The sequence below is a fragment of the Patagioenas fasciata genome, chromosome 3 (genome assembly GCF_037038585.1).
Source record: "Patagioenas fasciata isolate bPatFas1 chromosome 3, bPatFas1.hap1, whole genome shotgun sequence".
NCBI lineage: Eukaryota > Metazoa > Chordata > Aves > Columbiformes > Columbidae > Patagioenas > Patagioenas fasciata.
In genome coordinates, this window is record NC_092522.1 from 92,904,455 (window position 1) to 92,919,007 (window position 14,553).

General features: G+C 36.6%; 1 protein-coding gene across 6 annotated transcripts in view; it reads left to right on the forward strand.

The window, feature by feature from the left end:
• The window catches only part of COL12A1 (collagen type XII alpha 1 chain), a 101,760-nt gene that overhangs the window by 41,085 nt on the left and 46,122 nt on the right, over positions 1 to 14,553 (forward strand). For all 6 annotated transcript variants that reach the window (XM_065835549.2, XM_065835548.2, XM_065835550.2 and 3 more), the window contains 16 exons: positions 133 to 297; positions 488 to 634; positions 1,290 to 1,429; positions 2,609 to 2,738; positions 3,788 to 3,933; positions 4,211 to 4,340; positions 5,136 to 5,275; positions 5,996 to 6,125; positions 7,505 to 7,644; positions 7,915 to 8,047; positions 8,148 to 8,174; positions 8,485 to 8,627; positions 11,070 to 11,199; positions 12,066 to 12,205; positions 13,276 to 13,405; positions 14,095 to 14,237. In XM_065835549.2, coding sequence (XP_065691621.2) covers positions 133 to 297; positions 488 to 634; positions 1,290 to 1,429; positions 2,609 to 2,738; positions 3,788 to 3,933; positions 4,211 to 4,340; positions 5,136 to 5,275; positions 5,996 to 6,125; positions 7,505 to 7,644; positions 7,915 to 8,047; positions 8,148 to 8,174; positions 8,485 to 8,627; positions 11,070 to 11,199; positions 12,066 to 12,205; positions 13,276 to 13,405; positions 14,095 to 14,237 — 2,114 coding nt within the window. The remainder of the gene's footprint in view (positions 1 to 132; positions 298 to 487; positions 635 to 1,289; positions 1,430 to 2,608; positions 2,739 to 3,787; positions 3,934 to 4,210; positions 4,341 to 5,135; positions 5,276 to 5,995; positions 6,126 to 7,504; positions 7,645 to 7,914; positions 8,048 to 8,147; positions 8,175 to 8,484; positions 8,628 to 11,069; positions 11,200 to 12,065; positions 12,206 to 13,275; positions 13,406 to 14,094; positions 14,238 to 14,553) is intronic.

The window sequence follows — 14,553 nt, forward strand, 5'->3', positions numbered from 1 at the left end:
TGATTCTAGAAGGAAGTAAATTGTGGAATGATGTTGTCAGGGTGAAATTACTAGGATGAAATACTCTCCTTGGTCATGACTACTATGTGGAAATAGTTTATAGTGATGGTTGCCTTCTTTGCATCATGCTAGGCATGGCCTTGGATTTCATCTTAAAAAATAGCTTCAAACAAGATGCAGGCTTAAGGCCCAGAGCTCGCAAAATTGGTGTTCTCATCACCGATGGCAAATCACAAGACGACGTAGTCACCCCTTCAAGAAGACTCAGAGATGAGGGAGTAGAACTTTATGCAATTGGTAAGTATTATATGACGAGGTGGCCTGTGCCAGCCCTCTCCTACTCATCTGCTAAATGCACAGGGAAGTGGCAACATACATAAGTACCTAAAAGGGTATTCAAAGCATGTGTTTAGGAACTTAAGCTCATGGCATTGTGTTTCGTGGCTGTCATTTCTAACAAGTTTTGTTTTCATGTCTTCTCTGTAAGGTATTAAAAATGCAGATGAAAATGAATTGAAGCAGATTGCAACGGATCCAGATGACATCCATGCTTACAACGTTGCAGATTTCTCCTTCCTGGCTAGCATTGTTGATGATGTAACCACAAATCTGTGTAACAGTGTGAAAGGTCCAGGTACATCATATTTTCAATCTAATTAATCTTTTTTCCACTTATGTGCTTGCACTGCTAATTCCTTTTTATTACTTACTGGGAGCACTGTGTAGCTCTTGGCTGTTTTTTCAGCTGCTGGTGTGAGGAAGTTGTGCAAACCACCTGGACTACCCTGCAGGGGTTCTTCCTTTCCTTTTAACAATGACTGTGTTATACCTAGCACAGCATGACATGGCTGGATGTGCCTTCTTCTCTCCCAGAATTGGGAAGTATGTTGCTCAGTGTGTCACCTTTTTGCTCAGTGTGGCAGGTTCTTTGATGCTACTCATACAATAAGGCAAATTTCAGCAGCACTGCTCAAGTATTAATGTCTGACAGCCCAAAAGCAAAGCCTGGTATGAAAAAACAGTGATGTTAGTTGATGGTTCTCCAGTGAAACACTGGTGTTGAAGGTGGAATAGGAATAATAGTGGGTTTGTTTGGTCTTGAGGGAGTGATGGTGAGCTATCTCTTCACACAGTTGTTTCAGGAATTCATGAAGAAACAAAAATATAAGCAAGCACCTAGTGTGATGGGGTTTGTTTTGTTTTGTTTTTCCTAAGTATTTTTGTCTCATATTTTTATTTCTGATGATATAAGATGAATTAATGATTTTTTAATTTGCTTTCACTTGTAGGTGATTTGCCACCTCCTTCTAACCTAGTTATTTCAGAAGTGACACCTCGTTCTTTCAGACTGAGATGGAGTCCACCTCCTGAGAGTGTTGATAGATACAGAGTTGAATATTACCCTACCTCTGGAGGTAGCCCTCAACAGGTTTGTACTATATGTTCATCTCTGACTTGGACTTCCACATCACACTGATGTCATTTTGAAGTTTGTGTGTTTGCTGTATAACAACAGATGAAAAAAGACTCCCAAGGTCAAGAATATCATGCCTTGGTAAATGACACACAAAATAATGAAAAGTAGGAGTATAAAGATAATTTTTTTAAAATTTAAAACATAAATCCAGGAGTAAAATGTATTTCTTAAAAAAAGTTGACTGGTATTTCTAGTAAATCCTTTCTGTTCATATATTGATTTAAGTATGTCTGTAGCAGAAATTTTCTGAGCATACTTATGATTCACTGTCTTCTTAGTACTTTTTCTTGCTAATAGAAAAAAAGACAGTGGATGATACAAGTTAGGAGTTAGTGCTTAGATTAACACTATATGATGGTACTTTGAGTCTGTACCTAAGCATATCCTCCAAACTGTTTAATGAACAGGGTCAAACTCATCTTGTGGTTATTATTTCTCTACATAGAGAGTCATTAATTGGCAACCCTTGATTCTAGGCAATCTGAATTGCTCGTCACTTTCTTCAACCAGAGAGAACAGTGTTTAGGAGAATGATGTTAGGTGCCTCTCTGTACCTAACTCTGAATTTCTCATCTCTGAATGTGACTTTTAAATCTTAACTCAGATTTGACTCATGGAGAATTCCATCTTAATAAATCACAACCTCAGAATTTGACCTTTGATTAAAGTTGGAGCAGTCATTCCAGTGCACACTGACTTTACAGCTTGACTGCTTCCTGTCATTTCTGTTCTGCAAGGTGTTGCTAATGCCATGTGCCATAAACATCTAGATTATTCTGAGTGTTAGAACTTTTTTTCAAAGTGGTAACATATATTCCTGACACTTTCTTTATGTTCCTGTGTAATATAAAAGTGTAAAGCATGTGTGAAAGCAGAATGGACAACGAGTTCTCCTAGATATATCCAGCTCTATTGAAAATGGGTGTCTGTCTGAGATTTCCGTACAACTTGCTTTGCAAAAATAATGGTATATTTTCAGACAAAGTACACAGAAGATTAAGACCATACTTGTTTTTAGTTCTATGTCATTTATTTCTGAAAAGTTTCACAAAGAATGATTTTTTTTTCTTAGAGAAAAGATTACAAATGCATTTGTTGTACAGTGGTTAACATTGCTTCTCTTTTATGTAGTTTTATGTAAGCAGGATGGAAACAACTACAGTTCTGAAAGATCTGAAACCTGAAACAGAATATGTTGTTAACGTGTTTTCTGTGGTAGAAGATGAAAGCAGTGAACCTTTGATCGGCAGGGAAACAACTTGTAAGTTGCAAATGGAACTTGAGTAACATGTTAACATGCAGCTGGCATCTGGGTAACTGCTCAGTAGAACTTTTAGCACTACGGGATTTCTTCTTAGAGGCAACAGCATTTTTAATTTGAATGACCAAATTGTGTTGTGTTACACTGGTTGCTCAGATCTTGGCTGGAAAACTTTAGCAAAGTGTAACTGCAGTGTGATAAAAAGTGTTTGTCCCAGCTTCTCTCCAGGCTCATAAAGCACAGCTGTACAAGACTAGAGCAACAGACATGAATTACAAGACAGAGTTTATAAATTCCTGAAATCTGATCACATACATATATGTACTTCTTATTTTTTGTGCCAGATAATTAATTCCTGCTACTAGCAGCCAGAATATGATAGTAATTCAATCTAATTTTATAAGATTAACAAAAATCCAGTTCAAGGCAATTACATCACTTCTATGAGACATAACTTAGGCGCATTTCTACTATTAGTGGTCTATATGATCGATTTAGGTATATTTGTGCTAAATGCAACACAGAGTGACTTTCCTGCCCCTTTAAGAATACTGAATGTTAGGCGTTCATTTCATTTCTTTGTTTGTTCTGTATTAGGCTTGTCAGAAACTGTTGAAGTATGTACATTATTTATACGAAGTATGTGGCAATTTTTGATATTTATTACATAATTTGAGAAATACAGAAAACAAGAAGAAAGTACAAAAAAATCCTTTTGCAAGTATAGATCCCAAACCAGTCATGTTGGTTCATATTAGAGCATTCATGTGAGCTAATGTTGCTTTTTAGAATATTCAAGTGTTCCAGTGCAGACGTGTAAGACGGTTTTAGTTGTGTGTATAGCAAATCTGTTGCACGTTCAAAACGTGACAACCATTACCTCATTCTTAAACTAAGCACCACTTAAAGTACAACTTCTTGCAGGTCACCTTTCCACTACCCGTAATGTACCCTAATACCCATATACAATATTCTCAGTGGTACTACCTGTGATGTAAAGTATGAAAGGTGAAGGAAATAAATTAATATGTACTTTCTTTATTTGACAGTGCCAATCTCTTCAGTCAGAAACTTGAATGTTTATGACATTGGATCAACTTCCATGCGAGTGAGATGGGAACCTCTCAATGGAGCTACTGGTTATTTGTTAACATATGAACCTGCAAATGCCACAGTCCCAACCACAGAGAAAGAGGTAAGAGAACTTATCTTCACTTCCTGTTCTCTACAAAAATAAATTAAGAAAAGCTGATAGATTTTCTTGATCTATCATAATAGTCAAAAGAAATTGGCATGTACTTCTTGAAGTGTGGTTAACTTACTGGGATATTGTATGCAATGACATCAGTCAGGAAGCTGAAAATATACTGTGAATCTCACAAACAAAATTCCCTTGAGGTTAAATCATTGCTTGCTTTTCTGCCATTGCTTCCTTCAGTTTTTAAACATGGTGTGTTATTTTTCATGTGCAGATGCGTGTTGGACCATCAGTGAATGAGGTGCAGCTGGTAGATCTCATCCCCAACACTGAGTACACTTTAACTGCTTACGTATTATTTGGTGATATCACCAGTGACCCACTTACCACCCAGGAAGTGACATGTATGGACATCTTGATTTTTGCCTTGTTATTGTTTCAGCAACATTTAATTTCAATTTTATTTCATGAAACAGTTTCTATACAGTCTGTTTTGTTTAGAAGACCATCTTGTCCGTGTTTTATACATTTGCCAACACTCATACATTTCCAAAAGATCTTAGAGGTGATTTCAATTAAAAGGGGCTAACTATTAAAAGAGGAAGAAAAGAGTTTCTTGCTTGAATAATGAAGAAAGTTGTCTTGACAATCTCAAATTTATAGTGTTTTTAAAAAGGTCTCAGTTTTTCATGCATTAACTTAGAAACCTTGTTCCTGAATTCAGACCTTCTTTAAAGTATAGGAAATGCTAAGGAAACATCCCATATCAAGAGAAAATTGATCTAAACATGGCTTTCTTTTTTATGTCTTTCCTTAAATATTTTCTATTGGCAGAGGTATTTCTGGGCTAGATGCACTCATTACGGTTATTTGGATGTTCTTGAAAAATGTTAAACCCTTAACTGTACATAAAAAGTTGCTGTTACCACCAGAAATTATGATCTAAGCACTGATACTTCCAAAAGTATTGTGCTCGTAATTTAAAAAGGTGGAGCTACTGTAGTTTATAGCTATTCTGCTCATTACTGGGACAATAAACTACTTAGCTGTCTCACCTAATGGCCAGAGCAATGAAATTCCCAGAATAGTATTGCCTCCATTTCAATGAAATTCATGAAAATAATTCAATTCCTTCTGTGAGAGGCCTATCCCTTTGCCATGAATAGCATTTTCACTTGCTACTGTTGTTATTTTTACAGTACCTTTGCCTGGACCCAGAGGCTTAACAATTCAGGATGTTACTCACAGCACCATGAATGTCCTTTGGGATCCTGCCCCAGGGAATGTGCGAAAATACATTCTAAGATATAAAATAGCTGAAGAAGCTGATGTAAAGGAGGTAAATGACAGGAACAGTCTTGAAAGTACTAGAAAACAGTTTTATTTTGAGGAGCTAGGTTACTAAAATAATAGTAAAAGTAATATAATAAGCCACTACTGAGAATAAAGTTCATGGTGATTCCAGTCAGGAAAGGGTACTGATTTCTTGGAAACTGAATTAGCATGAGATATATTTCTTTGTGTACTCCCCTATTTCTCCTCCTCCAGAGAGAAAAAATCCTGGAGACTTTTGCCATGCTTTGAGCAATAGTCATTTCTACTCTCTGCCTGTTATCTTGCCAAGCTCTAAGAACTCGCTTACAATTAGGAGTACAGGGAAGTGCCCACTGTCAGAATACGTGTGAGCATTGTTAGAGATGTTTTTGAGTTATGTGGAAGCTTTCCATAATTGCACTGCTAGGCATGAATCAGCTCTTGGAGGATTAAATGTGTTTTTCTAAGGGAATGAGAATTTCCTGGAGATGCAGTCTGCATCCTTATTTCCAAAAGAATGAAGCAGCGAAAGCTCCACAAGTAGTACTAGTATCTGAGACAACATGCTTTGCAAGGGGGAGTTAGTAGATAGCACTCAATATTCAGGTGTAAATTTAGGAGTAAAGGGCAAAATTTAGTGCAGAATACTTCTCTGTTTTTCAGTACATGAATTTTTACCATTTAATTAAATACAGGGTCAGAATAGAGAAATTTGCAATTCTTAAGTCACTATTTTTATTCTTAGGTGGAAATCGACAGACTCAAAACAAGCACTACTCTCTCTGACCTTTCCTCCCAAACGCTGTATAACATAAAAGTTGTTGCTGTATATGACGAAGGGGAATCGCTACCGGTAAATGCAGAAGCTGTCACTCGTAAGTTTTGCTTTCTTGCGGTTATTTTTGCCTTATGTTCTATTTAAGTTGTATGTGTTACAATACATTTCTGAGTTTAGGTGGAACTGTAATTTAGTCTGAGAAATATTTTACTTGCATTTGTAGCATTATTTGCAATATAATAATCCTTGGAAATCTTGTGTGATTTCGGTGTCTTACTGCAGTAAACACTGAGCCTTGCAGTCTGCAGAGAGGTGAAAGACCAGCAACTAAAGCAAAATTTTTTCTGCTTAGGGGTTGCATGAGGTGTGTAGGGGTAGAATTAGTAAGAAAATATGTATGAGGGTGAAAGAAAGGTTTAGCAAGTCCTTGCAGGAGTCAAGCAAAGTGAGTAGGAAGCTGGAGCATATATTTGAGGATTACAGAGACATGATCTTGCTTCTGATCCAAGAGAGATTTTGTGCCATGGAATGCTAAACAGTCTGTACTTTTAGAGAATCACAAAGGCAGCATTTGAGCAAAGTCAACAAACAGAGGCAAGGAAAAGATGTCGCACAAATGGTAAGAGGTGATCTTTGTACAAGAGTGGTGAGAGACTGAAAGGAGAAAGCTCAGAGAAGCCTTCATTCTGATCTTGGCTTCTGATTTAAGAAGACAGCTAACCAGAAGAGTTAGAAGAGAAATGAGCAAAGTTAAGTCCCTCACTCTAATGCACGTGCATAGGATGTAATTTTTTTTTCTTCTGAATTTTTCATTTTGTAGCCTAGTGTATTCAAAAATGTGTTTATGTGCTTGCCTTTCATCTATAGCTGTGTTTTTGTGTGAATATGCGTGTAAGAAAAACAGAAAAGCTCTGGTTTTACCTATTTACTCATTTCTTCCTAGTGACTATAATATTTCGCCTCCTTAACCTACAGTTAACCTCCGTGAATTCTCTCTAAATAAGTGGTATAATTCAGTCAAGACTTATTTGGCTTATATAAAGAATTTTAAGATCTGTGAGAAACTCATGCACGAGCTGGACCTCTGTGTGTGGGAGTTCATAATCACTCCTCCTAATTACAAAACCTAAGAGCCAGGACTTTAGTTGTTTTGAGTAGGCATGTGAGTTGTGACCTCTATGGGGGTCGGTAGAGATACGTCTACTTTATCAGATGATGACCTGGTGATGTAACCTTATGGTTGGACTTGATGATCTTGAGGGTCTCTTCCAACTGAAATGATTCTATGATTCTATCATTTGCTTAGTGTAGGTGGGCTGGGTTATACCACAGAATTTTATTGCAGTCGTTAGAAGGATGGTAATTGAGAGGTCAGTCTTCTACATATTCTAAATTCTTTTTCTGAGTAATTCCTTGGTTTAACTGTATCTGTTTTGTAGTTACATTTGTGGAATAATTTTCCTTTTCTCATAATAGAGCCTGTGCCAGCACCAGTCAATCTCAGAATCACAGATGTAACCACAAACAGTTTCAGAGGAACTTGGGATCATGGAGCTTCTGATGTCTCTTTGTATAGAATAACCTGGGGACCCTATGGAAGACCAGAAAAACAGGAGGTAAAGCTAGTCACCATAAGATTTTGTGGGCAGTTTCTCAGAGGTTATATTTCTAAAATAGGAAGTGTAATTAATAAAGTGGCCTATAACTTGCAAGCCCTCCTGTTATGCTCAATGGAAATTCAGTAAGAAGGTGTAGAACAGATACTTAGAGACACTTTTAGTGAAGTTACTGTGTAAAAAGTTACTCAAGTTATATCCCAATCTCTGTTTGTTTTGTCTTTATTTATTTGCTTCCTTTTTTTTTTTTTTTTTAAATTTCTCCATAAGACTATCTTAAATGGGGATGAGAATAGTGTGGTCTTTGAAAATCTGAATCCAGATACATTATATGATATCTCAATTACTGCCATCTATCCTGATGAGTCAGAAAGTGATGACCTCATTGGCAGTGAACGAACATGTAAGTAAATAAAGGGTTTCTGCATGTTGATATTCATACTTATTAAATCAGAAGGCATACATATACAAGAATTCTGAAAACTCTTTCTACTTTTTTCTAGTACCCTTGGTACCTATCACCACACAAGGTAAGAATCTGAATTTCCAGGTATGGAGTTATCAAAGAAAACTGATAGCTATCTTTTTCTAAACTGTGACCAATGTTGACATTAAAAAGCTGAGATAATTTAATATATCTTATTGTATATTTGGAAGAATATTGAACACTAGTTTACCACATGTTTATTATTTTACAAATATTACACTTTTGTCATCTTGGAATTAGGGCATTCTGGTCTTGATCAGGCATTCATGCAGCCCTCAAAGTATGAATGACGTCTTTGTCCATGTTTTTTGCTTGAATTACATATTTATTCTTTTCTTTATTACATTTCTCAGCCCCAAAGAGTGGACCACGAAACCTTCAAGTGTATAATGCAACTTCACACAGTTTGACTGTGAAGTGGGATCCTGCCAGTGGTCGAGTGCAGAGATACAGGATCATTTACCAGCCTATCAGTGGGGATGGTCCTGAACAGTCGGTAACTAATTTTGATGTACTATAATTATTGAATCTTAAATGATACTTCTGCGAAGTAATCCATTAAAATAATTTATTTTCAAAGCACAACAGTGTATATATTAATCACCTTGTAGATGAAGTTTTATATTTATAGCAAGTATATATTCCCACATTATTTTTTTCTCCCCTTTCAAATCCAAGATAGAATGCTCTTTATGGAGCAAAATTAACTTTGGATACAGCCTGTTTTCTTGAAAATCAGATAATCTAGGGATATAACTAGAATAAAGTGAAGTGTTGAGGAAGAAGTCAATCAGCACATGAGACTACAAATCATAGATATATGGTTATGCCAACAATCAGGAAATGAACTACCATGATTACTTCCATAGTCCAGAGTTTTCCATTGTTTTCATGATGTGGCTGATGTGCTATCAGAGGGACTTTGCAGTGGAACATACCATGGAGAGTAGAGACTGTCACCATGCTAGGGACAGAATAACTGCCCAGAAATGGCAGCTGCAGAAACAAATCCATGTAAAACACATGCTGCAGAAGTGTTTTACGTATTTTAATGTCTTTTAATATGACTGAGCAGCTGTGATGATAGGAAGAGCCAGTACTGTATGATCAGCCAGCTTTCCTCAAGTCGTCAGCAAGAGCTGTGCTGACTCCTGGCAGCCTACACAACACAGCTTGGGAATGGTAATTCATTCAGCCTGTTTATCAGAAATGTGCGCTACTTAAAAATGCCCTGTTCTGCAGTGGGAGGGTGTTGCGGTTACTGCCAAATGACTCAGAGGAACACTTTCAGATGAGAACCACACACATTTAACTTGCTCCTGTAATCGGAGATCACATGTTTAGAAGCCTATCGAGGAATGTTTACTTTAGAATCAATTGGACACATGCACCCATTTTCACTCTTGTCTGAACAATGTGCATTTGAGTTGAGGTAATTGAGCTGTTGACTGAATTGAGAAGTTGAATGCAAGCTTAGTGAGAAATCACTAGAAGAATAAAGAACAGCAGTAAAGTTGATTAATATCTAATTAATTGCTGGTACTGGAGTAAAAAAGGAATTATGAGCATTCTGCTGAAATTTATGCAAAGAATAGATTTAATGGACTTAACTGTTCACAACGAGATGGACTCCAGGAGAAACTACCTCTTTCTGAGGGCAGCACACAGAACACTTACGCTCTGTTCACGGCATTTTAACATCCATCTACAAATAATTCTCAGTTATATGATAGTAATTCTTTGTCTGCTTTTTTTATTAATGTGATATTTTATTAAGCTGAGGCTGCTGGGTAGGCAGTAACAGTGCCTCAACTGAAATGTTGAAAATAGAAGTTCTAGAAGGTTTTTATTGCTGTCTGACATCTAACATCCTTAGTACCAAGAAAGAGCACAGATTATCTGAAGACAACACTGCAAAAACTGAGGCCTGACCTCCAGGGACCACAATGACTACTAACGGTGGGATTTTGAAAGACAAACAGATATCAAAATGCAAAGACAGCCATGATGGGATGCTAAAAGCATTTTTTCTTTGAACTTAACTTTGTATGCTTGAGTACAAATAAAAAGTATCCTTGCAAATTAAAATAATCTACTTCTATGAAATGTGAAGGTGTTTAAATGCTTGCTCATTATCAGTTCTTCATCACCAGAAGCTTTTAAGTGTTATGACAAACGTATTTGCTGAGTAGGCTTTGAAAATGTGCAGATGGTCTTAGAAGTACAAAGGATGCTCTTGAATAAGTGTAATTTCACACAATTAAAACCCCAAAAGCTCATGATTCATAACCGCTGAAGAATCTAAGTATCATTCTCAGTGCACTGTAAATCTTCTACTTGGTGGAGATTATGATTGAAGGAGTATATGTAAAAGAAAAATTGAAATGAAAGATACATAATGATTTTAGACTTTTAACAAATATGTTTTATAAGCTGAAGTATCATTTTGTAAAATATTTGAAATTAAGGAGAGACAATGTTGATATTCTATCAAATGTACATTAGAGATCTACAGAGTGTTGTAATTTATTCCATGCCTGGATTGTACCTGAGAGTGGAGCATAAAGAGCCCAATTTGAAATCTGTCAAAATGAATAAAAGGCTGTCTTTGATTTCAACATGATACAGTCAGAGGCAACACTGTGCTGGCACAGAACTGGCAGTTGATATATAATTGTGGTTATATGCAAGTTTGGAGGTCTTAAAGAATACTGGCTTTGTGTCACTGGACTCTGTCTAAACTTGCTAAGATGAATTTGTACTAAATATTACTGTTATTCAATGTCTACTGTCAGTGCCAATCACAAGAGCATTGCAGCGTATGATATATCATGGTGTTTTCTGCTCTGCATCAAATGCTTACATTCTTCACTGTAATAGTAAGAATAAAAGGGGCAGCATAAAAGTGCTTTTGATATTTTCCTTTTATTTATTGCAGACTACGGTTGGAGGGCGGCAGAACAGTGTGGTAATACAGAAGCTGCAGCCTGACACACCATATGCTATTACTGTGTCATCAATGTACGCAGATGGTGAAGGGGGACGAATGACAGGACGAGGCAGAACGAGTAAGTAACTTCTTGAGATATTCTTATTAGATGGGAAACAATATTGATATATTGCCTTTCAAATTAGTTGAGAAAAATTTCTTGTGGTGAAATTCATCCCATTGGTATTTGTCCTTTGATGGTTTTCAAATATCTGAAGTAAGAAGGCCTGTCAGTCTATTGGCTCCAGAGAAACCCTGGACCACTGCATAGACTGGATGCTCGGCTTTTAGAGGTTGAGTGCTACTATGGAACTTCTCCCTCATTTTAACCTATTTAATTGCCCTATGTCACAATGTAGCAAACACCTTCAAGCATCTGAAGGCATGTGGCTCTCATATGTGTGCTAATAAGTGTAAGTTTACTATTTTCCTGTCAGCACCTTCAGTTCAGAGACTGACCTTTACAATGCGCACTTTGAGACTGTACCGTTTTATGTTGATAGCATTATTTTGACCCTGCTATAGAAAGCACTGAGTGATTTGCTATCAGAGGCAGTTCAGGCATAAAAAACAAGTAACTATTTTAAAATAATTAATTATATAACTATAAATGTAGTGAAAAATACTTAGTTTACTTTTGAGTCTGCAGTGGAAAGTCAGACAATGCAATGTGTTTGGCGAGGAATGAAGAAAAAATCCTAATTAACTCATTGTCTAATTCTAAAATACTGTCCAGAAATAAATTTTTCTTACTGTATTTAGCTTTCCTTATGCTATTAGATGAGGCTGATGTGTTCTCACTAATTAAGAGAAATAACATTTAACATGAACTAATAAACCTGTTGTTTTTTAAATTTCCTAATGATATGTTACATAGGCATGATCTGACAGCACAGATGAGAGAATGTGGTTCCACATTTCTGATAGCTCATTGATCTGTTTCAGAACCTCTCACTACTGTGAAGAACTTGCTAGTTTATGACCCAACCACCAGTACTCTGAACGTTCGATGGGATCATGCAGAAGGAAATCCTCGCCAGTATAAAGTGTTTTATGGACCTACAGCAGGAGGTGCAGAAGAAATGGTAAATAATCCATGTGTATCTCACTGTCCCAGATAAACTGTGGTTCATGGTGGTAGTGAGAGAAACATTGCTATGTGAAGTGGGTCTTGTTTGCCTATGCACTGGCTTTTTCTCTCTTCATAGTTCTCCTGGAGAAAATGCAGAGCACCTCCATGGAAGTCAGTTACTCCCATAGGTATTAGAAATGTTGGATTTTATATAGTAAACCTTTGGGAATTCGTTCTTAACACAGGGACTTAACAGCACACACAATTTTTTGTTTGTTTATTTGTAGGCAAGTGAATGCAAATGTAAGACTGACTTCAGGGTGTACAAAAGGCTGTTAAGTCAGCAGACCTCATTTCAGTCCATTTTTACTGCTAAGAAGTCATGTGACTGTAGGCAGTCAGCAGGATGATATTTGTGAAGACAGAAACATCCATACAGACCTCTCATTCTAATCTCCTAAAATTACTTGAAGAGTGAACCCTTGTTGATGACTGGGAAAATACTCTTTCCAACTTGTGTTACTTTTTCCACATCTGTGCAATCTAATGTGCCCGTGAAATGAAGTGTACTTGAATTGCCACTCTTTCAATAGCATCTGGAGAGATACTGATGATAAATATTCTTAAATTCTGTGGAGTTTTACTAAATAAAGTGAGTTACTCATTATGTATTTCCATTAGCAAGTTGTAGTGTTGTTTAATTGTTTATTTATTTATTTATTTATTAAATTTAAATAGTCACCTTTTAATGCCTCTGAGCTGCTAAATAGTTGCTATTAAAGAGATCACTGCAGATTAGTATAACAAGTTCTGGAGCCAAAAGTGAAGACAACTTTGGGGACTGCATAGGAGAGCATAGGATTTAGCAACCATTTTTGTTAAGCCCAAGACAGAATCTTCTTAAAAGGCAATTCCAGAAGATACCACACACTCTGTTACTTCAGGCTTCATCTTTTGTAAAGTTTTTATCACATCCAGTCTAGAAATGAGATGCAGCAGACGAGTAAGAGAGAAACAAAAAACCTGAAAATGTTACATATTTATGTAAATGTCATGCCCCTACCTTTCTTTTTAAATTTCTAGACCACAGTACCAGGAAACACAAACTATGTAATCCTGAGGACTCTTGAACCCAACACACCTTACACTGTAACTGTGGTTCCAGTTTTCCCAGAGGGGGATGGTGGACGTACCTCTGACACTGGAAGAACTTGTAAGTAAAATAGTCCTTTTCAAGAAAATGTTTGTATTTTTTTTTGTGTGTGAGTGGCTTAGATTATTAGAAATTGATTTTACATCAAAAACGGAAATTTATTTTCCCCAAAGCGTAAGTGTAAGAAAATCTGTTTACCTGTTCAGTTATGGCTGCAGATCTGTAACTTATTCTGTTTTCTTTGCTTATTCAAGTGGAGGCTTTCAGTCCACGTATCTCAAGTAAGGTTAGCTCTTATGTTGTGCAGCCAACTCACTGTTCGCTTCCACTCAATAGTAACATTTTAATTGTAGTGTTAGTAGCAATACTGGTGAACAAATGGGAAATATTGGTGTTAATCCATGCAAATTTGCCAGGGAGTTTGAGCTCCTAACGTCAACATGAGCTAAATTGTGTAGTTTGTGACTATATTTCATACCTGTCTGATTAACCATAGAGTGACAAAGTGTTGTGATATCGTACCTTCAATTTGCAGTATAAACAGATGCACTTTGCTGCATGACAGGGATGTTCTTAAAGACTAATCACTGAGATTCTCAGATTTGTAGATTTTGTGGTGACGAAAGTGATGCGTTTATCTTGGGCTGATGTGCTTTTCAGCTTCCTTTGAGCACTGTTGTAAATTCAAGTAGAACTAGAACTTACCTAAGCAACTTTGTAAAGCTTAGTTTAATTTATTCTTGGTCTAGTGGAGAGAGGAACACCAAGAAACATTCAAGTTTACAATCCCACACCAAACAGCATGAATGTCCGATGGGAACCTGCTCCAGGTCCAGTACAGCAATATAGAATTAATTACGCTCCACTGTCTGGCCCAAGGCCATCAGAATCTGTAAGTAATTTAGTTTTTATACTATTCTTTAACAGTGTGTGGAGGATATTGCTTCCTTAATGAGTATAGAACAATAATAATTAACTGTCTGTCTTCTACTGAAAACGTTGTGTCTATAGGAATTCAGTCCATTGTAAATAAATGTTTAATTTGGTGAAATAAACTGAGGATTGAGGATAGAGTATCCTTTATCATATTCTGTTTACCCCAAATCATTAGTGTTAAGTAGGTCTTGGTGAGCAGTGAAGTCTGGATATGGGTAAAAGTTTGTCTTCTAGATGTGAAGTGTTCTTGAATTTGTATAGAAATAGGTGCA